The sequence below is a fragment of the Pteropus medius genome, unplaced genomic scaffold (assembly GCF_902729225.1).
Source record: "Pteropus medius unplaced genomic scaffold, Ma_sr-lr_union100, whole genome shotgun sequence".
Taxonomy (NCBI): Eukaryota; Metazoa; Chordata; class Mammalia; order Chiroptera; family Pteropodidae; genus Pteropus; species Pteropus medius.
Window position 1 is genome coordinate 8,117,137 of NW_024347788.1, and position 24,366 is coordinate 8,141,502.

The window sequence follows — 24,366 nt, forward strand, 5'->3', positions numbered from 1 at the left end:
CGAGCAGTGTTTAGGAAGTGTAGAGGACAGAGAAGCAGAGAAGGCGAGAGCAGTTACGGATGTGGGCAGTTACCTGGAAATACAGCCCAGAGGAGCAGGTGAGGGCAGCTGTAACAGTGATGTGGCTACTTGTTTTGTGCCACGTGTTAAACTAATGCTTTAAGTGTATGAACTCATTTAGTCTGTAATAACCCTGTGAGGTGTAGATACTATTATAACCCCCCACTTCTAGATGAACAAATTGAGGCTAAAGGAATGAAATAATTTGCGCAGGGTCACACACTTGGTGCATGGGTGAGCCCCAAGGTACTCTGCTTTCTTGTCTCTGTTCTTACGCAGGATATATTCCCTCTTCAGCTCTTCTGTGAGTGTCAAGGTCTAACCAGGAAAACAGACCTAAGCAGAGAATGTAAGCAGAGAATTGGCTTTAGAGTTTATGGAGTAGTTGAGAAACCAAACGGGATTGTGAAATTCAGAGGTTCGGAACAGCAAGAAACCACTAGCATTCTTAGGTCAGAAGGGCCAAAGGGAAGAGTTCTTGTTTTCAAAACCACTCCTACTTGCCTGGACCGAGGGGTCCTTCCAGAGGAAGCTGGAGCCACAGAGGCACTGCTGCTGCTGCAGCTGCAACTCAAGACAGAGGAGAAGGGGGAAAGCAGCACCCTGCTCTCTCCCTTGTTCCACCCTCCCATCGCCCACCCCTGCGTCTCACCCGTCAGACTCACCTGGAGGGTCAGACTCACTGGAGCCGGCTGACCCAGGAGCCTGTGGGGCTTGGCTCCCCTTCCTGCACAGCAGAGTGGGGAAAAGCCTGGACCAGCAGGTCTAAAACCAACACGCTCACTCTATTTCCAGCTACAAAATGGTTTGAATTCCACAGATGTTGAACAATTTGAAAGCATAGTCTCTTAAAGGCAGTGTTACAAAACACTGTTATAAGTGGTGGGTATTCCCTTAGCCCACAGAAGTCTATTTGGCCCACAGTGGAAGAGAAAGTATTATTTCATGAACTCCATTTTCACTGCCTTATGCTCTTTAAATATTATTTCAGTGCTATTAGGGATTAAATAAGCATTGTTAGCTCTCATAAAAATCTAATTACCAGTGTAACTTTTTTTCCTTTTAAATAGACTTTTTTTTTTTTTACAACAGTTTTAGATTTCCAGAAAAAAGTGAGATGATAACAGTCCTCACAGACCCCACACTCAGTGTCCTCTGTCACATCTCGCGTCTGTGTGGTGCATTTGTTGCAATAACGAACCCACACTGATACATTGTTACTAACCAAAGGCCAACCTTTATTTAGATTCTCTTAGTTTTTCCTAATGTCCTTTTAATGTTCTGGGATCCCATTCAGGATCCTGCATTCTATTTAGTTTTCACGTGTCTTTCGGCTCCCCTGGGTTGTGACAGTTTCATAGACTTGCCTGGTTTTTGCTGACCTTGACAGATTCGAAGAGTACCCAGAATTCTACTTGTGTAGGACACTCCTCTATTGGAATTTGTCGTCTGAATTTTTTCACAATTAGACCGGTTGCGAGTTTTCAGGAGGACGACCAGAGAGGCAAAGTGCCATTTTCATCACATTGTATGAAGGGCACATATTATAAACGTGACTTATCACTATTTATGTTGACCTTGATCCAATATGACGAAGTAGTAGTTGTCAGGTCTCTCCACTGTGAAGTTACTTTTTTCCCCCCCTTTCAGAATTGCCCCTTCTGAAAAGTCAGTGTGCGTGGCCCATGTTTCAGAAGCGGGGACTTATGAGGGCGGAGTCGACTATAGAATTGCCTGGGGTTCTGCACGGAGACTTGCCCTTCTCTCCTTTTACTCGGCGGTCCGGGTGGCCGCGATGCCCGGACGTCCCTTGGGGACGCCGGGTTCTAACCCAGCCCCACCGTGCTGCTGCTCGGTCGTTCCAGCTCTGGTCGCTGGGGTTTGAGTTGGCGTGTGTGTGCCTGGGACACATGCCCGTTCCTGTGGCTTTTTTCTGAGCGCTTTCTCCCTTTGGGCGCTCAAGGTGCTCCCGCTCTTTTTGTCTATTTCTTGCCCTGGTTCTAAAATCAGCCCTTTCTTTACGAAGCCTTGTGTGCATAACATTTTATCTCATGGGGAACTTCATTCTGGGTCACCGCTCCGGATCCCGGTAATCTCATTTTTATCCGCTTCCCCCGCTCTTCCCTAGTTTTCTCTACCCCCCTGTATAGCTAACGGGGTTCAAGAGAGAAGGACTTCCTTGCCTGGCAGTCGGCGACCGCGCCCCGATGGCCGATGGCCGGGGAAAGTGCCATCGGCCCCCGCGCTTCAGCAGCGCTCTTTTTCGTTTGATCGATTTGGGGTTTACTTTTGTTTTTCACTCTCTGGTGTTAGGGGCCGCCAACGGGGGTGCCGGGGAGACACTCATCAGCCGTCCGTCCGGTGTAGGCAGACTTCGGAGATGTGGCGGTTCCGTTCCAATAAAGCCAGCATCGCAATAAAGCGAATCGTGATCTTCTTTCTGGCGGAGGGTCCAGGCTTCCGTTTGTAAAAAATGCGACACCGTGGAGCGCAGTAAAGAAGCGGCGAGACGTGGTGCGCTGTGTCCGTCATTGCGCGTTCATGGTAGAATCGTCCTTAGTGTGGGCTGGTGAAAGTGTCAGCCGATGTGTTTCCAACACTGTGTTTATTGTCTGTATTTTATCAATATAAGTCTTTTTGACTGTGAGATTTTCTACAGGATCATTTAGGTCCTTGTAGTATAAATTCACTTTTGGCCAGTATAAGAGTTTTTCTGAATTCGTTCACGCTAAAACACGTTCCCAGTCTTTTCAAATACAAGGTCTTTTATAAGGTAAAAAATTTCATATGTCTCCTGCCCCCAGAATATCCATAGTATTTTCTATGTTTATTCATCGAATGTGTAAAAATAAGATTAAAATTTATGCTATCCATGAATGTACTGAGCTCACGACGTGCAAGCAAATAGTTAAAGAGGAAGTGAACCAACGCACAGGGAGTGCCTGCTGTGGACCAGGCACTGTGCTCACATTTCTCCATTTCTCATAGTAGTCCTTTGAAGTTAGATTTTCTTTTTCACCATCTTACATAGAGGAAAACTGAGGATCTAAGAGGCGAATTAACTGTCTCAAGGCCATATAGCTGGTCAGTGGCACCAGGACTAGGATCTGAAGCCAGTTTTGACTCCGAAAATCCTTGACCTGTTTATTGAACCGTGTTGCTGCTCTGTCATTCAGATATCAGAAATTGATGAAATCCAACTTAAAGAAATGATTTATAATAGATTTCATGGTAATTTCGAGAGTTTTAAGATGTTCCAAAATAGGTTTAGAGATTTTTAAACTTCAAAGTGGAGTTAGTTTTATTTTACCTTATACTGTGTCATGAAACTTAAGCTATAAGCATTACCACTCTAAGAAATTGCTGCCTTAAAGTAAAATAAGCTATCGTAAAATAGTACAAGTGGCTTACAGAAAATGAGATGATTTCCCGAGCGAGAGGGGACAAAGCCAGGCGACAAAGTGTTGCTGGTAAGGTGTACATCAGATGTACGCCGAGCGAGTTTAAGGGGCACTTGCTAATCAGTGTGATAAAAGTCTGCAGGACTCCGTGATGGGAGGAGGCTGGCTAGGGTGACGATCAGGGCGCAGGGGTGGCAAAGGGAGGCGCCAGAGATCCGTTCATTTGTTTTTATCGAAAGGTACCAGGAAGAATTTGTTTTTTAAAGTTTATTTTAAAGAAGACAGGTCACAAGTTTTCTTGACTCAAGAAAAGTTATTAAACCCTTCTGATCAGATGGGATCTTCCCAAGATTTTTTTTTTTAATAAACTTTATTTTTCTCCTGATTTAAAAAGAAACAATTGTATAATAATACCAAGTAGTAATTATAATAGCTACTATTTATCGAATGTTTACCACATGTAAAATACTAGCTGATGGATAAATGTCTTAATTTATGAAAATGTATACCAACCATGGGAAGTAAGTGTAATTGTTACCCTCAGTCTACAGGTAAGGAAACACTTATATAGAGACTAAGTAACATGGCCATGTAACATGGCCAAGGTCATGGAGCTGACAGGTAGAGCCAAATGTCAAGCCATATTTCTTTGATATGTAATCCAAAGACTTTCTTTTAGTGATAAATGGTAGGTACTCAGAATATGTAATTGCTGTTAACATTTTGGTTTATATCATTTCGGTTTTTGTCTGCATGTATATGCTGTATGTTTTGTTTTATAATCTGCTTTTCTCTAACATTTTATCTGTAAACATTCCTCAATATATTATTTACTTGTCAATGCATATTTCGTTTATGCCCTAATTTATTTACTTATTTCCCTACTTTTGGGTATTCAGATTGTTTCCAGTTTTTATATTATAAATAATGCGTATTTTCATATATGTTTATGTACCCCTGTGATTATTTTCTTAGGATAATTTTTTTTTAATTGTAGTTACATCAGCGGGTCACTTAATAAATGCAAAACAGTACTAAAAATTATTCTTAAGAAATCATCTGTATAGCAAGGATTTAAGTTTGGAGAATTTTTTGTTAATTGTGTTGGAGAGTGGAGAAGTACTCATTTGACATAGCCTAAGTTTTATTTCTTATTATGTTTGGCTTTTTGTTTTGTTTTGTTCTGCTTTGTTTTGTTTTGCCTTCCTATTTACTCTCTAGTCTTGCTGTATAAATTAATGCTTGCCTGCGGTTTAAAGTAAATTAAGTGACTCTGAAGTGGAGCAAATACAAATTAGCAAGCTTTGCTTTTCCCTTTTACTTAATTTGAGTTTTTCATGGGAATTGGTGTTTTGAGAGAAGTTCAAATGTATTTGTTTTTGGCAAGGAACAGTACTGATGAAGGCGAGGTAGGTTAATGTGGATTGGTCCAATTCAGGTATGAAAATCTGTGAAAGTCACGTCCGCTTGGCTTGAAAATTTTAGGGACGCATAATTAAAAATTCTCTTCCTGAAGTCGTTTTACTATATCTGACACTTTTTCTTGAGTATAAATTCCCCCTCTCCTCCTTATTTTGATCTGCATGTGTAATAACTCTCCCAAATTCTGCTGATTTTTTTTGTGTTAAGTTTATTGGGGTGACATTGGTTATTAAAATTATAAAAGTTTCAAGTGTGCAATTCAGTAACACATCATCTATATATTGTGTTGTGTGTTCACCACCCAAAGTCACATCTCCTTCCATCACTGTATATTTGACCCTCTTTACCTTTATTTATATCCCCTCCGCCTTTCCCTCTGGTGACCACTAAACTGTTATCTGTGTCTACGAGTTTTTGTTTGTTTGTCTTGTTCATTTGATGCTTTCAGTTGTATATCCCACGTATGATTGAAATCATATGGTTCTCAACTTTTTCTGTCTGACTTATTTCACTAAGCATGATAATCACTTGAAAATTTTAGGGAAGGATGATTATAAAAATTCTCTTCCTAAAGTCATTTTGTCATGTCTGACACTTCTTGAGTATAAATCCCCCTCCCATCCTCCTTTTGATCTGCATGTGTAATACCTCTCTCAAATTCTGCTGAGTTGCCAGCAGTCTTGTTTCCTCCTTTTTCTCTCTCATTTGTGTTGTTTAAATTCAAAGAGCTTTCTTTGTAGAAATTGAACCAAATAATAAGGCAGCATAAAACACTGAGTTCAGCAGAAAGTGATTTGCTTGTGATTAACCCTTGAGAATTGAATCACTGCAAGATAAAAAAGAAAAAATGTTTTTTTGAGACAACCTGCTCATTCTTCTTTTCCATTAGTAGACCAGACCTTTTTCCACCCAGGTTTTAGGAATTCATATCCTGCTGTACTTGGGCTATTATTTATCTTACTCATCATGACATGTTTTTAGAAAAAGAAGTCCAAAAGAGACATATGACATCCTTTCTGCCCGCCCCGGTCTCGGTTCAGCAAAAGGCAACTCCATTAAGGCAACAGCCTTGGCACCCTCTTCCTCCGGCTTCTTTGAGGTATAGTTGTGCCCCAGCCCCTGGCAGCCACCATTTTGCTCTCTGCTTCTGTGAGTTCTACTTTTTCAGATTACACATAGAAATGACATTACACAGCGTTTGTCTGTTTCACTTAACATAATGTCTTCCTGATTCATTCGTGTTGTCTCGAATGCTAGGATTTTTTTTCTGGTTGAATAATATTATGTTATATATAATCACATTTTCTTTATCCATTCATCTGTCAGTGAACACCATTTTTTTCTTTTTCTCTCATACCTCATCCAGTCTCTCAACAAATCTTGTTGGCTTTATCTTCAGAATCTATCCAGAATCTGATAACCTTTCCCTATGTCCATCACTAATCACTTCGATCCAAATTACTATTATCTCTTTCTCGGCATATTTTAATAGATTCCTAACTCACCTCCATGCCTCTGCCTTTGACATGTCTGTTCTCAACATGACAACTAGGAATCACTTTAGAATTTTAAATAAGATCATCTTAAGCCTTTGCTCAAAACAGTTATATCTCATATCACTCAGAATAAAGCTGAAGTTCTTACATTGACCCCTAAGGCCTGACATGATCTGCATCCCATAATTCCTCTCTGACCTCACTTCCTCTTCTTTTTTCCCTCTTCTCACACTCTGCTCTGTGCACACTAGCCTCCTGGCTGCACCCAGGCACACCAGGCATGACCCGCCTTGGGGTCTTTACACGTTCCCTCTGCCTGCAGTGATCTTCCCTCAGATATGGGCGTGGCTGCTTCCCTTGGCTTTTTGTTTGTTTGTTTCAAATGGCACCTTATCAGTGAAGCTTTCCCTGCTCACTCTATCTGAATTTGCCACTCTCCCCATACAAATACCCGCCTGCTTCCTTTACCTGCTTTATTTTTCTCCACACCATACCCTCTCTACTGAATAGTTTCCTTACTTATATTGTTTTCTGTCTCATGCTAAAATGGAGCTTCACGAAGATAGGTTTTTTGTCTCCTATATCCCCAGGACTCAGAGTTGTGATTGGCACATAGAATCTTACCGAGTGTTTATTGAAATCAGTCAACCAGTCAGAGTGGAGACAGCCTCCAAACGGCTACTTGAAAATCATCTCTTTTATTGGGAGTTTCTTCATTTTTGTTTGTGTTTGTTTGACAAATCAATGGTTGCTTTATGTTTTCCTACATGGACCTGTGGATTATCTTTGTTTCATTTTTATAATAAAATCTGCCTGATACAAGACCCTTAATGCCATTTTCTTTGTCTTCCATGAGACTTTTGGATGTGTTTACCTGGTCCAGGCCATTTTGAGGCATGATTACATGTTAGTCTCTTAATTAAGTCTATCATTCTCCATTATATTTTCCCATTTCAAAACAGAATTTCGGTCACTAGCAGACACCAATATAGCACACAAATAACAAGCTAAAAGAGGCATCTGGATAGTTAGGGATTCTTTTTAAGACTAGTTTTATTCCATTATACAAAGTTTTTGAAAACACACTGTGTGCCTGGTACTTTGCTAGATTTTGGAAATCCAAAGAGGTAAACACGTCCCTACTTCCAGAAGCTCACATTTTAGAATGGATTTGAAAGAGGCAAACCATTATTAAATAATATGCTGTGTATTATAATGGGGCTATCTGCTAAGTGCTGTGCTGCCGGCCATCAAGAGTTTTACCAAGGGTGGGGAGGTGGGCGGGGAAAGCTTCACTGACAAATAAGTAGGAATGTTCCAGGAAGACCTAGCAGAGCTAACAGAAAGGAATAAGAAAGAGTATAATGACGTGGGACGGAAGAAAGGACTAACAGAGTATCTGCCATGTTTACACACCGTGCTGCTTATTTTTACAACCTTATCTCACAAGTCATTATGAGCATCCTACAACCTAGGTATTCCCATTGCCATTTTACAGATGAGCAAACGGGTCTGGAGATATCCGCTTAGGGCCGCAGCTAGTGGATGTTGAGCTGGAATTGGAGCCCTGGGCTGGCCTGGAGTCCCGGCTTGAAGCCCATAGACTATCTTTAGCACCCCTCCGCACGTGCAGGAGCGAAGGCGGGGCGAAGAGGGAAGGAGCTCACGCTTGCTGCATGGATGAAGAACGTGCAGGCGTATGAGAAAAGTAAAGACTTAAGATACTAAAGGCAAAAAGAGAAGGGTACCAGGTAAGGATGAGAAGATGATGATACGGAGCAGAGTTGAAGGCCCAGTACATGCCAGAAACCATCATTTTGTAATGATGGTATTTGATGTGGACATGAGACTTTTCTTCAGCCAGATTTAGCAGTCTAAGAAAAGGATTCTCTATGGTAACACTCCCACCATTTTAAAACCAGCCGATTTCATTGAGAATTTGCTTTGTTGATTGCTGTAGTGCTGTTATGCATATGCCTGGAAATATTTAAATCAAATTATTCATGCATTGTTACGGTCAAAGGGACTGCAGTGAAAATGATGCTTTTTGGCAGTTTTGACAAATATAGTGTAAGGTCATGAATCTTAAATACTTAAATATTATTGATCAATATCACTTAAATTTGTCATATACCTAAATATCATCTTCGTTTTCCATGGTGACCATGATGAAATTGTTAAAAACCAAATTTACAAATTTGATGTAAATACAGTGTTTCCTTTTTCCCTTGTATAGACCACTATTCCCAAACATTAATCTGAACCAGTCATAAAAGAATTCATTGGTGGCACCTTCAACTGGTTTGTAACTGATTTATTTTTTAGGTATATATGTGCACATACTTCTAGAAAGATCAGCTTGTGCTAAGTATGTGCTAGCCTAATTTCGTATAGCACCACATACGCACCCCTCTCTGGGAATTTATTTAGCTCTTCTGCAGGCCTAGAAAATGTTAGCCACTTTTCGAACCCATAAAGTCTGATTCCTCAAAGAAAATGTTTCAAAACTGAAACTGCCCAAGGCAGCCTTCAGGATATGAAAAAAAAAACAAAAGCAAAAACCGAAAAGTACCATGTATGGTCTTCAAATTTCCCATTCACAGTCTCCTGCGTATATATGACACAGTTTTAGCTTAGGCCAGAGTACAGGTACATACACACCTTTCTTCTTAAATCACACTGCCCGATTTCATTTTCAGCACACATTCTAATTTTTCTAAGTCAAATAAATCACAGCATTTCTCTACTTCCTATAAAATCACAGATGTATCATGATGTCAGTCTAGTAGCGTGAGCCGTTTTAGACATTTAACCTGGTTATTGCCCAGTCGGTAGAAAATGACTGTATTTTGGTACCACCGCTATGCCCGATCCACCGCTTTGCTTTTATATTGTCTTTTCAATGTCATTTTTGTCATTCTGTCACTGGCAATTTAGTTTTAAAGCATCATTGTTTAAAAACATTCAAAGTAAAAATTGAAGTACATCTTTGTGTTTGCCGCTGAATCAAAAGCTGTGTTGCATATATAAAAGAAACAAAATAGACCTTCTTGGCCTGAAGATACAACACTGAAGTTTAAGTAAATGTGAAATAGTATAGTGATAAGACATATATGAAACTTTTTTCAACAGAAATGAAAGAGATGTTGATGGAATTATCTATTTACAGTTATGACAAATGAACCATGGACTGTCAGATGTTATTCTACTTTTAAAAGCTAAATTCAGATAAAGATTTGGTCAGGAGTTCTGTGTGAACTACTTGCTCAAATTTTAAATTGACTGTCTTGTATTGCCTGTTTTCTATATTTTCAATTAGTTTATTTTCCCTGTTTGGGTCATTTATATATGTGGAGGGCTGGGGGAACTTGTTTTAGAACTCTTTAAATCTGTGTCTGAAAAAATTAAAAACACAAACCAATGACTTTTTAGTGAATGCAAAAAATGTTAGGTAGCACATACATATTATTTTTTTCTTTCCAGGAAGCAAATTATATTCTGGGCCAGTTGAAGTTTTAACTTAATTACTTATATATAACAGCCTTAGCATTTCTATAGAAAACTTTATGAGAAGGACCTTTATTCTTATTTCAGAGTACAGAATCTGGTTGTGTAGAACATACGATATATTTTTAAAATTTCAAGTTGAGGTCAACTTCCAAATAATATATTTTTGTTTGTTATCAACTGTTGATGCTGAAATAGTATAAACTGTTTCAGTATAAGTTAATTCAGAATACATTAAAGAGGTAAATCAGGTACAACCCCCTTCCAATAAGGAATTTTAATTCCAATAAAGAAAGGAGTGTTTGATTAGCTGTGCTATACTTTGGCTTCTCAGTGGGGGGTAATCAAGATTTGATTGTATAGTTTTTGGTCATTTACTTAACATCCTTCTTTTAGTCCAGTGACCCACCTAACTTGGGTTTGTTTTTGTTGTTTTAAAAGGTCTCAAGGCCTTTTTTGTTATCTTTCTATAAAGTTAGTCTTTAGAAATAGAGCTTAGTTCTAGAATCAACATTATTTTCCTTGTTGTATTTTTGAATGAGTGGAAAATGAAATATGTATGCCAGGTCTTCCGATGTGCTCTGGGGCTCAAAGGTGAATGAGATACTCTCCCAGATGTTAGTGAGCTTGTTTGTTTACTTGTTTGTTTGTTTCAGGAGTCCTTATGTTGGGGCTTGTGGGCACAAGGGTTACATGGAAACCCATGAACGCCCTCAAATTATATACAGAATATTTGTGGTATATATATATTTGTGGTTTTATGGGGTGATGGTCTGTAGAGTTCATCATATTTTTAAAAGGCTCTTAATATCTACAAAAGCTAAAGGAGACAACACTAAGTTATAATTCAGTGCAATAAATGTTGTAATTGGATAAAAATAAAGATCTTTGGGAGATTAGCATAAACATGGAGGCCCACTATGTTCAAGGCCCTACATAGGACTCACGTGATGTAAACCTTTGCCTTGTTTCATGCTCTTCCTCTCTCGTACATGGTACAGTGATGTTTCTATCAGTGAGGGTCCTGGTGGTAACAGATGATGGCTTTTTTGAAGCTGGTTTAATGAATGGACTATTTGCAGAGATATGGGCATGGTATAACTAAAAAGAGATGATGAATCTCTCAGGGAACAGCAGCAATTGGAAACTGTTATCCACCCAGGCAAAGGGGTGTTCCCTTGCAGAACTTGAAGCTGATGGCTGCAGGGCTTTTTGGTTTTAGAAATTCATTCATTTCAGCCCCCTGTCTTGCAACTTATGCTATAATATGAAATGAATCCATTTTGTTTCCTAGTGAGATTATTCTAGCTTTAAATTTTTTTTTCTTTTTCTTTCTTTTTTTTTTTGCTGGATCTTAGACATTTACCTCTCACACTACTAATCAGACGAAAACATTTCTGTGGTGTCTCTCCTTAATTCTGCATCCATCAAAATTTGAATTGGCTGCAAGTGCCTGAAAACTGAACATAACGGTGTTGACTTAGGACAGGATTTTATTTTTACCCCATGCAGATAAAGGCAGTCCAGAGTCCTCTGGCAGGTCCACAGTCACAGACACAGTCTCTTTTCGTCTCATTTTTCTTCCTTTTTTATCCAAGATGGCTGCTCCAGGTATAAGGTCTACAGTCTGGCCATTGGGAAAGAGGGATGGAAAGGAAGAAAGATGGTCACCCAGTTCCCCGAACGACTTGCCGGACGTGACACACACCACTCTGCTTATGTCCTATAACCTGACACCTGGTTAACCATACCTAATACACGTCGGGCTGAAAATAGGAATTCCACAGAAGAAAGGGAGCATGCTTGTTGGGCAGCCATTGATCTCTGCTGCATAAACCTTTTTCTGTTGCGAGTTACATGCTTTCCTGAAGTAGTTAGAGAGAAAAGCATAGAAAAATATGGAGCACATACCAATTTAAAATAGAGTTTTCTTAGACTGAGTTCATAACCTTAGATTCTGAATGCTTGGCTCTGGTTTTAAAATTTTTACATTGTTCTAGAAAGGTAGAAATAAACTAGCTTTTAAATTATCTATCATTAGTTAGTCACCTAATTTGGGTGTGTTTTTGTTGTTTTTAAAGGTTGTAAGGCTTTTTGTGTTTATCTTCGATATAGTTTTTGGAAGTTTGACTGATTTGCTAAATATGCATCTAACATTGTACCGAGTTTTTACATATAGCAAATACTGTTGCGTATGGCAAGTATAATGGAGAAGGGAATATGTGCCTTTTATCTGCATGGAAGATTAATATGTTAAACCCACTAAGAATAGTCTGTAGGAAACATTTTAGCAATAGGTAACATAAAAGCTCTTGGTTAGAATGAATTCAAATATATAGAAATTAAATGAAAACCTAGAATTATTCTAGTTCACTGAAAATTAACCGACATGGTGCATAGCAGATGCAATCCCATACACAGGGCAGCTTTTCTAAGTTCTATTCTCAGCAGATCTTGAAGAAAATCTAGGACTTATCGTAATTATTCACATTATTAAAAAATATTTACTTTTAAAGCCCTTCGTGCAACACTCTGTGTGATCATCTTTTTCCCTCCATAGGCCAGAAGCTTGATTGCTGTGGGACTGGGTGTTGCAGCTTTTGCGTTTGCAGGTAAGATGGATAAAGGACACATGTCAACAGATGTGCATGAGAAATATTTCCAGGTCGCTCCCGTAGTGATTCATAAGCAGACTTAGTATTCTGAAGGTTTTGGTTTTCAGACATCATGCCACCCTATTCTTCCCTTCTCCCCACCACTTACAAGCACTGAACATTTGTCAGTGTAGCAAAATCTAGATAAACTCTGTGGTGAAGAGAAGTAACGATACAAAAGCAAGGAAAACTAGCCCTGGTAACAGTGGATCTTCCTGGCGATATTTTAGTTTGAGCTATAAGTTAAAAAATCTTTAATATGAAGCAATCAATGATATGGGGTTCCTTTATTCTCCCATATTTATTTTTTTGCTTGCAGCCAGGATGACACATTTCCTGAGCTGTCACTTCTTTCTGATGAGAATAATCGTCCCCTGTAGGGTATTTATTACTTCATTTTTAACATGTTAGTGTTATAATGTCCTTGAGAAACTGCCAAAATTACCTTTTTAGAAAGAATAGTTATGAAGCTTTAAAGAAAAATTGCTCTCTCTTCAACTTATAGCTTAGAGTCATCAACTTATAGTTTTAAATTGCATAGCTATCCCGTAGTTAATTTTAGTTTGAGAGCATTTCCTTGTTAAAAATTTACATTTTTTAGTTTTAGTATTCGTGTCTCTAAGTTCCATGGATTTGATCTCGTTAACGGGATCTTCTTTTCAGGTGAAACTACATTCCATTGTGGTTATGTGGAGTTTAGTAAGATCCAATAAAAAAGTGAGCAAAAAAAGGCTTTTGTTTGGCATAGTATTTAATTTCATACAAATCTCGTGTAAACAACTTTAATAATAAGAACCTTAAAATCAAGATCAGAGGTTCAGATTCTTGGTCTTTGTGCCATCCAGACCTTGTGTCTCATTATATAATTTATAGCTAACTAATTACTGAAGTTTCATGAGAAGAATATCATGTCTGAATAGGAATTCTGACAAACTTGCCGCAGAACCATAAAACAATTTTAGTATTAATTGTTATAGCAGAATAGGCATAGTTATTTCAAATTCAAATGTAAGGTTTTTATTTGAAATTAGAGAAAGATGTCCTTTTGTCAGGGTCTTTCTAAAATGAGAATTGGTGTTTGTATTCTGTATATACCACACCGTTGCCAAATTCATTCTAACTAAAATGTTAAATAATCGGCATATATCTCTTCCAGAGCCAAATAAACGGAATAGAATTTTGGAGAAAGTACACTTAGATTTGTTGGAACTAGGTCTTCTGGCATATGGTTAAAGTAAACCTCCAGATGTCACTTCCTGAAGCTTTTAACTGCTTTTTTCATTGAGGCTGTCTGATTGTGTATGGTTTTAAAGGAATTTTGAGGTAATTTAAAAGCTATATTTTATACTATTGTAGAATCAAATGTACAATCCATCAACATTCGATTCTACAGTTGACATCTATACGATAAGAGACTTGGATGAGGTAGGGTTTTAGCCTCGCTTAATTTCACTTTATTTTGATCACAAGAGCATTTTGTCTCCTAATTGGACGGGTTACTTCACATCTTCCCATTTCTAGCATCCTGTTTATCACTGTAACAGGTTTGCACAGAAATAGTAGTGCATTTAGACAGGTGACTCCTAAAAGATCTATGTAGTTAATCTTTTCCAGTAGAAATTTTGATTTGTGAATAAGGTTATGGTTAGGAATTGAAGTCCAGAGCGTCATAGCTGGTTTTCTAGCAAGACTTTTGGGAAATAAGATACTAGTATTAATAGAAACACATTCTGATTAGGGTGCAAAAGGCGAATTAGCCAGATAATGTTTTATTGTTGTTTCTATGCCCTCAAAGCAACCTAAGACTTGGTTTCCTGTTGATTCTTAGTTGTCAAGAATTCAGGGGAATTTTAATTATCATTATGATACCTAAAAAAGGAAAGCGCTAAAATAAGTTTTTAGGAGAATAGTCATCCTCAGTGAGAAATTGATGACAACCTTGGTCAATATTTCCTACGTAATTGCTTTTTTACTTTACAGCTAATTCGATTAAAATCACTCCTGTGTTGTATAGACCAGACACAGAAATGGTTTTCTTTATATTTCAAAGCAATTATCACTATGAAAAGCTATACAAATCATCATTTTAGATTCATGAGTATCTTACAGTAAAGGATTTCATCTACAGTTTGTCGTGGTAGAGTGCTAGGATTTGTGTGTGAGTGTGTGTCTGTGTGATCAGTAACACTGTATCAATGTAAGACATTATATATTACATTGAAAATTTGCAACTTTATAATCACGAACTAGAACTCAATAAGTTTAGTAGCTATGATAATGATATTCAATAGATTAAAAATTTGAAAAAGTATGACTTTCTGGTAAATTTTAAAATAGTTATTGAAATAACATATATAAAATAAACTATCAGTAAATACTGTGGTAAATATCTTGTGGGTGTTGACTTTGATTATAGAAAATATATTTGCTTCTATTCCTGTTACTATTTAGGCCGCTATGCATTTCAGATCTGGAAACCTCTAGAACAAGTCATCACAGAAACTGCAAAGAAGATTTCAACTCCTGTAAGTTAAAGATGGCTTTCATTAGCTCATTTTTACTTTTGTTTATGTGACATATGTGATAGTAATTGAGAAAATGTCTTGAATTTTCAATGTTTCTAGAAGTTTTATTTATATTATCAGAGAATTTGTCTCTTTTATTGATTTAGTTTCTTTTAATTTTCTTGGTCACATTTTTATATCTAAACTTGTCCCTGGTTTTGATTCTAATTATTTATTATTATCACATTCCTTCAGTAGTACTACATCAACTTGGAAGTAATTTATTTTCTTTGTTTAATTAATATTCATTCATTCACTTAGTGATTGTCCACTCTACACTAGTCCCTGTGCCAGGAGCTGGGTGTGACTGGTGAACAAAACAGACATGGTCTCTGCTCTGGTGGAGCTTACCCAAGAGTTTATTTATTCTTGAAATTTGAGCCTCGTTCCCTCGTACCACCACGCCTGGCCATGTCAAACATAAAATTATAAGATTCCAACCCTGAAACCCTATAGGGCTCATGCATTTTATCTGCCAGCACTGTAGCTACTCTGCTGAGTGGACTCTAAGTGAAGAATGAATGGTAGTAGGCATCAGGCTGCAGCGTGGTGACCGTGGTTTGTGACCACCGGAGAGGCTACAGAGGAAGCTCGCCTAAGCCGGGCAGCGTAAGCTTAGACTTCTGGGAAGTAGAAGCAAGTCTAGGATGGATCAGCTTGGCTTGCCCCAGTATGAGAAAGAATGGCTTGTTTTAGCAAAAGCAGTACAGGCTTGTGAGGCTTAATTGGCCCTAAACGATGACCTCACTTTCAAAGGATAACATAGTGACAGATAATTCAACTCAGGTTCAAAAGAACTGCAAGTGATTTTGCAGACCTATAAATGCGTGTCTCTGATTGGAGGAAGCATGTATTTATTTTGTTTTCCTATTTACAGTTTATTTGGCCGAAGTCTTAATGGGTAGTTAGCAAGCATTCATTTAGTGCACGTTTGCTAGGTGCCTGCTACATACCAGGCATTAGTGTGAAGGGCGGTCTGTAGTCGTGAACGTGACAAAGACACTGCCTCTAGGAGCTTACGTGGTAGTGGAGACAGAGGAGTTAGTAAGCTGTGGGATCTGCTGAAGTGTGGAATGCTTTCGGGAAAACTAAATGAGGGTCAGAGGTTACAGAATAACAGCAGAGAGGAATCTGTATTAGGAGGCCGGGGAAGGCCTCTCAGAAGACGTGAACGTCGCAAGAAAGAGTCTTCCAGGCGGGGGCGGAAGGTGGGGGACACCGCAGAGGTCTCGAGGTGGAAATGAGCTGAGGTGACCGGTGGAGTACGCGGAGGGAACGGTGGTGGCGTGGGCCCGGATCCCTCAGGGCCCAGCAGACTGGGGCAAAAACTACAAATTTCCCTTCCAGTGCGATGGAAGGCCTTCGGAAGGTTTTGAGCATGGGGGCAGTGTGACCTTTATTTCAGATTGTCACTCTTCCTGCCGCATAGAATATAGACTGGAATGAACCAGCGTAGAAGCTGTGAAAGCAGTTCCAAGGTACTGAGACAGTCCATGTCGCAGATGACGTGGCTTGAAATAGAGTGATAGGCGTGGACACGGTGGCATAGTTCTTTAAAGGGACGCTGTGTGGACCTCTCCACATGTTTCTATGTAGTTCATGGAGAGAATTTCAGAAATCGTTTCTCTCCTGTCGTGGTGATCTTCAGCAGATACATTTATCCCGCAAATAGAAGACCTCCAAATTTTGCAGAACTACATTCTTTAACATCGTAAAGGATGAGAGAGCAAGAAAATGAGACATTTTTCCCTGTTCCATGGAGACTCACAGATCAGACAGAGCAGTTCAGGATTGTTCTAGGCATGCCGAACCCAGCACCCGAGTCTCTTAGGGAGGGGGCAGTGACGCATGCCCCCCTCCCTTTCCCTGTGGGCTTCAAGTTCAGAAACGTGGCTGTTGAGAAATTTGGCCTTCTTTTCACAAAGTACTGCTCTTGCAGTTTGTAGTCAAACATCTTAGAATACATTTTTCAATTTTTTCTTAGTATGTTATTTGCTTCCTCTGCTTTAACATCAAATCGTTCTTAAATCTCATCTTTCTTTTCCTCATCCTTTTTTTTTTTTTTCATTTTGCTGGAACACTGCCTAGAGTAATTTTTCACATGAGATTCATGGATGGTAAATGTTTTACGTTCTTTGTTAAATAATGTGTTTCTTTTGCGCTCACTGTTAATTATCATTTAGCGGCTGGCTCCTTGGAGCCGGATGGAGCTGGCGCTGCAGGCATTCAGACGCCTCGGCGCCCGCGTGCTCGGAGCCTGCACCCCGCGTTCCTGCAGGCTCACAGCCAGGCTTCCTGGTGCTCCCCTTCCTCTGTGCGAAGCCTGTCCTGATTTTCTTCTGTTGTTTGGGCTTTTGGCTTTTAAGTTTGGGTGATTTTTGTTTGTTTAGCTCTGGAAATTTGGGGGATTTTCTCATTATTGATGTTCTGAATTCTGAAATTTCACAGAAATTCTCAGTGAGCCTTAATCATGTGAAATGGTCTATCTTTTTTTGGTTTGTAAGGTTCTTTCATATTTTTTCCTTAATTATTGTTTTCCCCTATTGTCTCTTTCCTCTGCTCCTGGAACTCTCATTAGAGAGATGTTGGGCCTCTGCATCTCTCCTTCGTGTCTCTCAACATGTTCTCTCTTGTCCTCTAGCTCCGTATCTTTTTATTCTCTATTCCACAGTATTTCCAGAGGTTATTTTTCTCGTCGTCAGGTTGGCCTTTAGCAATGGCCGTTCCGTTACTCAGTCCGTCCACTGAAGTATTTTATGTTGGTAATCTTTTAACATCTAAGGTTTTTTCTCATTTCTTTTTCATAGTGACTTCTTCTTTTATGGTTGAGCTGTTCCGTTGAATGTCTCTAAAGACACTGATTTCATGAAGTTCTTTCTGCTTCCTGGTTTATCCCTGTCTTCCAAGGCCGACTGTCAGCTGTTTGTCTCGGTTCTGTCCTTCCCCCCACGGTGTTGGGTTCGTTCAGATGCCTGTTGGCCCACGTTTTTGAGGACTAAGCAGATTAACGTAAGTGGCCCCCCGTCAGTCTGTAGGCTTGCGTCCTCAGTGCCATTGACCGGTCCGTGAATATGTAGGTGGCTCATGGCAGTGGTCACGTCTTCTAAGCAAGGGACCCAAAGGCAGGCTTGGGACCTCCAGAGTCCAGGGGCAGTTGAGCAGTGTGTATGTTTTAGTCACGGGCATAATCATCCCGCCTTCCTTTCCGGCCTTCTGAGTTTTGAAATGCGATTTGCTCGTATTCCCCTTTGTTTCTCTTGGGACCCACCGCCCACAGTAGGATGCATCACAGGCATATGCTTCTCTTTCTTAGCCTGAGAGCTAACGTGGCAGGTGGCAGGTCTCTTATGCTATCTTATACTTTTAATGGTCTGTTTCTGGACTATAGTGGGAATGACAGTTCATGAAACATCATCTATTTATATTTATTAGCTGAAAAGTTGAAATTTTGGAGCTCCCTAAGGATAAATATCATAGAAATATCAGGGAATAAGGCATGCGTCTATTAAAAATTTGGGTCTCTTGAGAGAAACCTTGAAACCAGCTACTTTTCCTCTGTTAAGTCCCCAGTTCCTTTATAGTTTCCCTCTATATCACTAATTCCTTTATATATTTCCCCATGTGTGTATGTACATGTGTGTGTGTATGTGTGTGTGTGTATAAAATTTGTCCCATGTTAGTTTGTGTACTTAAACCATTTGATTCTCTTCCACCTCTCACCCTTGGAGGAAGAGGTTTTTTTGTTTGTTTTCTTACTAGATTGTAAATTCCTCAAAACTTGGAATCATTCATCGTATTCCTCACAGTATTGGTACATTGATAGATTAGCATCTGTGTGATGAAGGACAGAACTTGACATGTCTCATTTGGAAAGTTCCTGGCTCAAAGTAGGCGCTATAATGTTTGTCAAATGAATGAATTATTATTACAAGCCAGAAAATTATTACCAAGTGGAAATATGTAACAGGCTGTTCAGAGAGAACAACTTACATTAAATGACCAGTTCTGGCTTCCTGGGAGTCATTTTTTTTTTTAACTCTGATCATTTCTTTGGTTTCTTTCATTTAGTCCTTTCTTAAAAAAATTATATGAGTAGTCTGTGTTCAATGTCAAACATTTAGAAAGTAAAAATAAACATAAAGAAAAAAGAAAGTCATAATCCCACCACCCCAAAACAACATTTTGGTGTATATACTTTCAGCTTTTGTTTTATGCAGGCATATACTTATTTATTTTCTCTTACAAAATTACGAGCTCGTGTTTTAGAAACACGTATGCATTCAGTCACAGAGGTGTTTTTTTCCCTAAACGTTGAGTTCGCGGATCCTGTCTCTCTGTTCACATCTGCCAAAAAGAGTTGCCTTTCCCATCCCTTTCCTCCTGTTTTCCCCCCAGCTCGCTCTCCCTAGACTCTCACTCCATCAGTTTTTGACCGTTTGCTAAATCCAGCAGTCACTTCTCAGCTCACATTTACTTGACCCGTCAGAAGTGTTCGAACTATTTTTTCTCCCTTTCTTTTGGCCTCTGCTTCCCCTCCCACCTGCCTGCTGGGCCTGCTCAGTTTTCTCCGCCCCTCCATTTCTCTGCCACTAAACGTCGTCGTTTCTCAGCTTCAGACTTTAGACTTCCCGTCCACACTCCTTGAGTGATCCAGTTCCGCCTCATGGTTTTAAACACTGTCTGTACACTCGCGACTCCCAAATGTTATCTCCAGATCAGACTTCTCCTCCACTCAGATGTCTAATAGACATTTCAAACTTAATCTAACCCAAACCAATCTCCCGGTATCTATTACCCACAGCAGACAACTGCTCCTTCTCCAAGTCGTTAAGTGGCAGTTTGGCAGTGAAAGCCAGAAACGTGGAGCTCATTTGCAGTTTAAGTTCTCCGGAGGCCAGACCGAGACAAGGATTAGCAAGCGTGAGCTCGGGACGGAGTGCTCGTAGGTCCACAGCTGTGCCCGGGAGGAAGGACAAAGGAGAGGGGCAGTTAAGGCTGCGGTGCAGCCCTAACAAAGGCTCGGCCTGCCCCGCGGGGAGCTTGGAAGCGCAGACGGCTCCCGGTGGTTGTCCCAGGCTGGGCCAGGGAGCCATGAGACTAAGTGTCATCACCTGGGAAGCGGCTGTAGACTGAGCCCTGAGTAACTGCGAGGGTTTTACCCGCATGTCAGCGCATTGTAAGAGACGGCCTTAGGAACTGGGCAGGACCCGACGTTTTCAGCCAAGGCGGCCAGAGTTTGACAGCCGAGTGCTACCCGCCAGTGGCCACCTCTGTCCCAGGCGTAAGTCCGTCACTTCCGAAGGGGGACCTGCCAGCGTATAACAGGGTTGACTACATCAGCTGTCATTCCTCTCCTTTTCTCATGTCCCATATTTAGTCCCCCGAGCACTTGTTAGTTTAGCTTTCAGAACACAGCTAGAACTGAACCCCTGTCCCTGCTCCTCTGCCACCACGCCGCCCCGCGCCCCGTCGCCGCCCCGCGCCCCGTCGCCGCTCGCCTGCGGTGTCGGTGCGCCCTCCTCACTCGTCTGCTGCTTCTCTCACGCCTTTCTTTCTGTCCTCTCAAATTCTGTTACTCCGGTGCCCTTGCCGCTTCTGCCACTGATGATAAGATCCCGAATCGCTTCCGTTGTTCACAGGGCCCTCCACAGTCTGGTCCAGTTACCTCTCCAGGACCCTGTCCTCGCCGGCTCCTCCCCAGCCACACTGACCTTCCAGGCCAGTGTTTTGGCCTCTGTTGGGCCCCCGCCTGCTGTCCTGACATCCTTGCCACTTTGTCAGTTCCTCCGCCTCTTTCTCTATTAGCCAGTCTACCAGCTTAGAAGATGTCTGTCATATCAGCATTAAACGACTTGGTCAAGGTCATCCAATGAGAAACTTACTGCAGGACCTAGAAGTTGTTCAAGCCTTTTGCTTCTACCGCTCTCTTATTCTTTCCGTTTTATCACAGTGTAGAAAAATTATCGTATTTGAAAGTGAAAAGAATTGTTCGTGTTTTTGAAGTGTTCATCTTGGGAATGGTATCTTGTAAAGGATCATCATTTAGTGCTTTTTTTCCCCCCATAATTTTAAGTTGACTTTAGTAAAGTGCATTCATTGCTCTTACTGCAGATATGGGATGGGATCGAGGTCATGCCACCTCATACATGCAACTAATTATTTTTCGTTCTTTCTTTTCCCGCACAGAGCCTTTCATCCTACTATAAAGGAGGATTTGAACAGAAAATGAGTAGGCGCGAAGCTAGCCTTATTTTAGGTGTAAGGTGGGTGTGCTGCATAAGTGTTATTTTGTTCTGTGGCCAAGCGTGTTTGAAAAAGGAGAAAATGTTGTAGTAAAATTATCCTTATGTTTTAAATTATGAATAGGAAGCAGAGGAGAAATATTACGTTTTTACATTTTAAAATCTCAAATATAAGAGAATATCTTACTCATAAAAAAAAAACAGGCAAAGTTGTGATATGTCTTTATTTCTTACCAAGGAGCTACTGTATTTCAATATGAACGTTTCAAAGCAATTATCATAATATCTCTTATTATGGCACTGATTTCTTTCTATCTAGAAAGTTTTAAAGTTTTTAATTCTTTTTTACTTTTCAATTAGAGTTGACATTTGGTATTATTTTAGATTAGTTTCAGGTGTACAGCCTAGTTGTTAGACATTTATATAATTTATGTAGTGATCCCTGATTAGTCTAGTACCCACCTGGCATTGTACAGTTATTAAAATATTATTGACTACAGTTTTATAATTTGATATGTATCATATTTTCAATTATAATATGAGATTTGTTTCACAGTTCTTTTCTAGTTCCAGTTTGGCATCTAGCATATTTTGTTGTACTTGTTTCACCTTAGTATTTATTGTCTAACTTTGGACAGTAGAGGAGAAGTTAACGATACTGTATGATTGCCGTGTGACATCATTTAGCGTTTAAAGTTAAGAATACTTTTCTGCCATAGATTATCACCAGTAGCTATATTCATTTGCTTATCTTATGTTCCTTTAGAGCCTATTCAAATTTTTGTGGGAATTAGGTATAGTATGTTATTTACAATAAATCTCCTGGTGATTTGATCAACACGATTAAGTAGAATAGATCATAAAATCCAATATTGACATAATTTTTTTAAATCCCTTATAGACTAGCAGATTTTTAAGGCCAAAACATTTTATTTCTTATGACTTAGCAAGCAAAACAAAAGGGGCGGGGAAAGAAGAAAACAGCTCAGGTGCTTTATTTAAATAGAAGAGATGAGATCTGTCTTGAGAATAGAAAAAGGGGAATGATTTTAAGTGGTGGGATCAAATTAGGAAGGTACCTGCGTTGCTAACTGTTACTCTTATTATCACACGAATATTATTCAGAAAAGCATTGCCATTTTTCTGGAACTTTTATTGGGCCCCATAACACCCCATTCATAGTCTTGAAACGTGACTATGAAACACATTATAAAACTAGACACAAATGTTTTCGAGAATATCGTTTACCATCATCAAGACACTGTGAGTGTTAGAACAGATAATCAGAAGTTGACTTAAGGTACACTGAGGTGCATGGTTGTAAAGCTTTATCCCATAACTGGAAGCTGTACAAAATTTCACAAGGAAAATTCAGTGGTTAAGAACACACACTGATACTAAGTGGGTACAAAGACCAGCTTTACCACCTGCGAGACCTCAGTTTTATCATTTGTAAAATAAAGGTAATATTAGTTTCCACTGGATAGGGTTGTTGTGAAAATTAACCCACATGAGATTCTTGACATAACCGTGCGCTTAGTAACTGCTCAATAAATGTGAGCTGGCAGAACAGATCCCTATCCTGATTCTATCACTGAGGAATTGCATCTTGGGGTCTTGGTCAGGTTTTTCTGGGCTTTTCTGCACTTCAGTTTCTTCATTTTTGAATTGGAATGGATAACATCCAGGCTTATTAGGATAATATAAAATGACATGGCGATACCTTTTCGTGAAAGTGCCTGCCACGAACAGGCGCTGTGTCAACACTGGCTCCTCATCCTTTTCATCTCCATCGTCAGTGCAGAAGCTAAGTACTTGTCCTTAACACATGAAATAGAAGAATAAAGCTTACTTGCTTTCCTTAGCTCTTTTTCTTAGTCAGGCAGTATTGATTTTGAGAAGATTCTTCAAGATGTGGGTACATTGCTGTGGTTCCATTTTCTGTGGCCAATGAATCTAAACCACTTAGACTGATGAACAAGTCGGTAAAGGCAAAGCGGGGCCGACTCTGCTAACAGTGTATAAAAAATACTCTGTGTGCTGCTAGGTGAGCCTAAACTCTTACATGTTACATAAAGCCTAAAATATTTTACTACTCAAGAAAACTGTTGTTATACCCGGTGTTTTCTGAAATGATGCACATTTGCGATGTTCAAACTTTCTACAAGCTTCTGTGGAACTCTGTTTAAACTAAATGTTATTCAAAAGACCAATAGTAAAAAAGATGAAACCAAAACTGCTCCATTAGCCACAGGACTGGGGAACCCACTCTGTCCCACACTCCCCTCTCCCCGACGCCCAGCCAAGTGCAGTCCAGGGAGCACGGTTTGAAATCTCACGTCTAGGCAGCAGGATATTTAAAGTTACATTTTCAGTTGCAAGGTGAACTTGTTTACACCGGAACTACATTTATTTTTATATTACATTTAAGTACTAGGATTCTCCCATCTTGTTTAAACCTGACAACAGACAGATGTATTAAAATGTATTAGGGTCCTAGAGATTTAAAGAAAAGGGAATAAACTGCAGGCAAAGGAGAATACTTTTTTCATCCCCAAAGCTCACCGGTAGGCGTCCGATCATTCTTGTCTGAAAGGCAGGAGGTTCTGAGTGGCTGCACTTGTGCATGAACTTTCCTGTATCTCTGACTTCCGTCTGGTTCAGTGGCCGGCAGACCGCAGGTGTGTGATGCTTATGGAGTTTTATGTGCAAACCCCTTAAGATAGTTATTTAAATACATTTTATTTAGAATTTTTTTTAATTTAAAAAAATCTCCCCGGTTTTATTGAGATATAATCGACATTGAACACTGTATATTAGTTTAAGATATACAACATAATGATTTGGTGTATATATGTTGCAAAATAGTATCACCACAATAAGTTTAGTTAACATCCTTCGCCTGACATAGCTATAGATTTTTTTTCTTGTGATGAGAACCTTTAAGATTCACTCTCTTAGCCACTATTAGCTGTAAAGAAGCGTCGCTGACCACAGTCACCGTGCTGTGTGCTCCATCC

General features: G+C 39.7%; 1 protein-coding gene across 4 annotated transcripts in view; it reads left to right on the forward strand.

Annotated features, from left to right (window-relative positions):
- Positions 1-24,366, forward strand: part of DNAJC15 (DnaJ heat shock protein family (Hsp40) member C15) — a 68,375-nt gene that overhangs the window by 24,656 nt on the left and 19,353 nt on the right. For 2 of the 4 annotated variants that reach the window (XM_039877214.1, XM_039877215.1), the window contains exons 2-5: positions 5,865-5,982; positions 12,447-12,498; positions 14,992-15,065; positions 21,291-21,367. In XM_039877214.1, the coding sequence (XP_039733148.1) occupies positions 5,865-5,982; positions 12,447-12,498; positions 14,992-15,065; positions 21,291-21,367 (321 nt within the window). The remainder of the gene's footprint in view (positions 1-5,864; positions 5,983-12,446; positions 12,499-14,991; positions 15,066-21,290; positions 21,368-24,366) is intronic. The other 2 variants (XM_039877217.1, XM_039877216.1) reach the window with 1 other exon arrangement.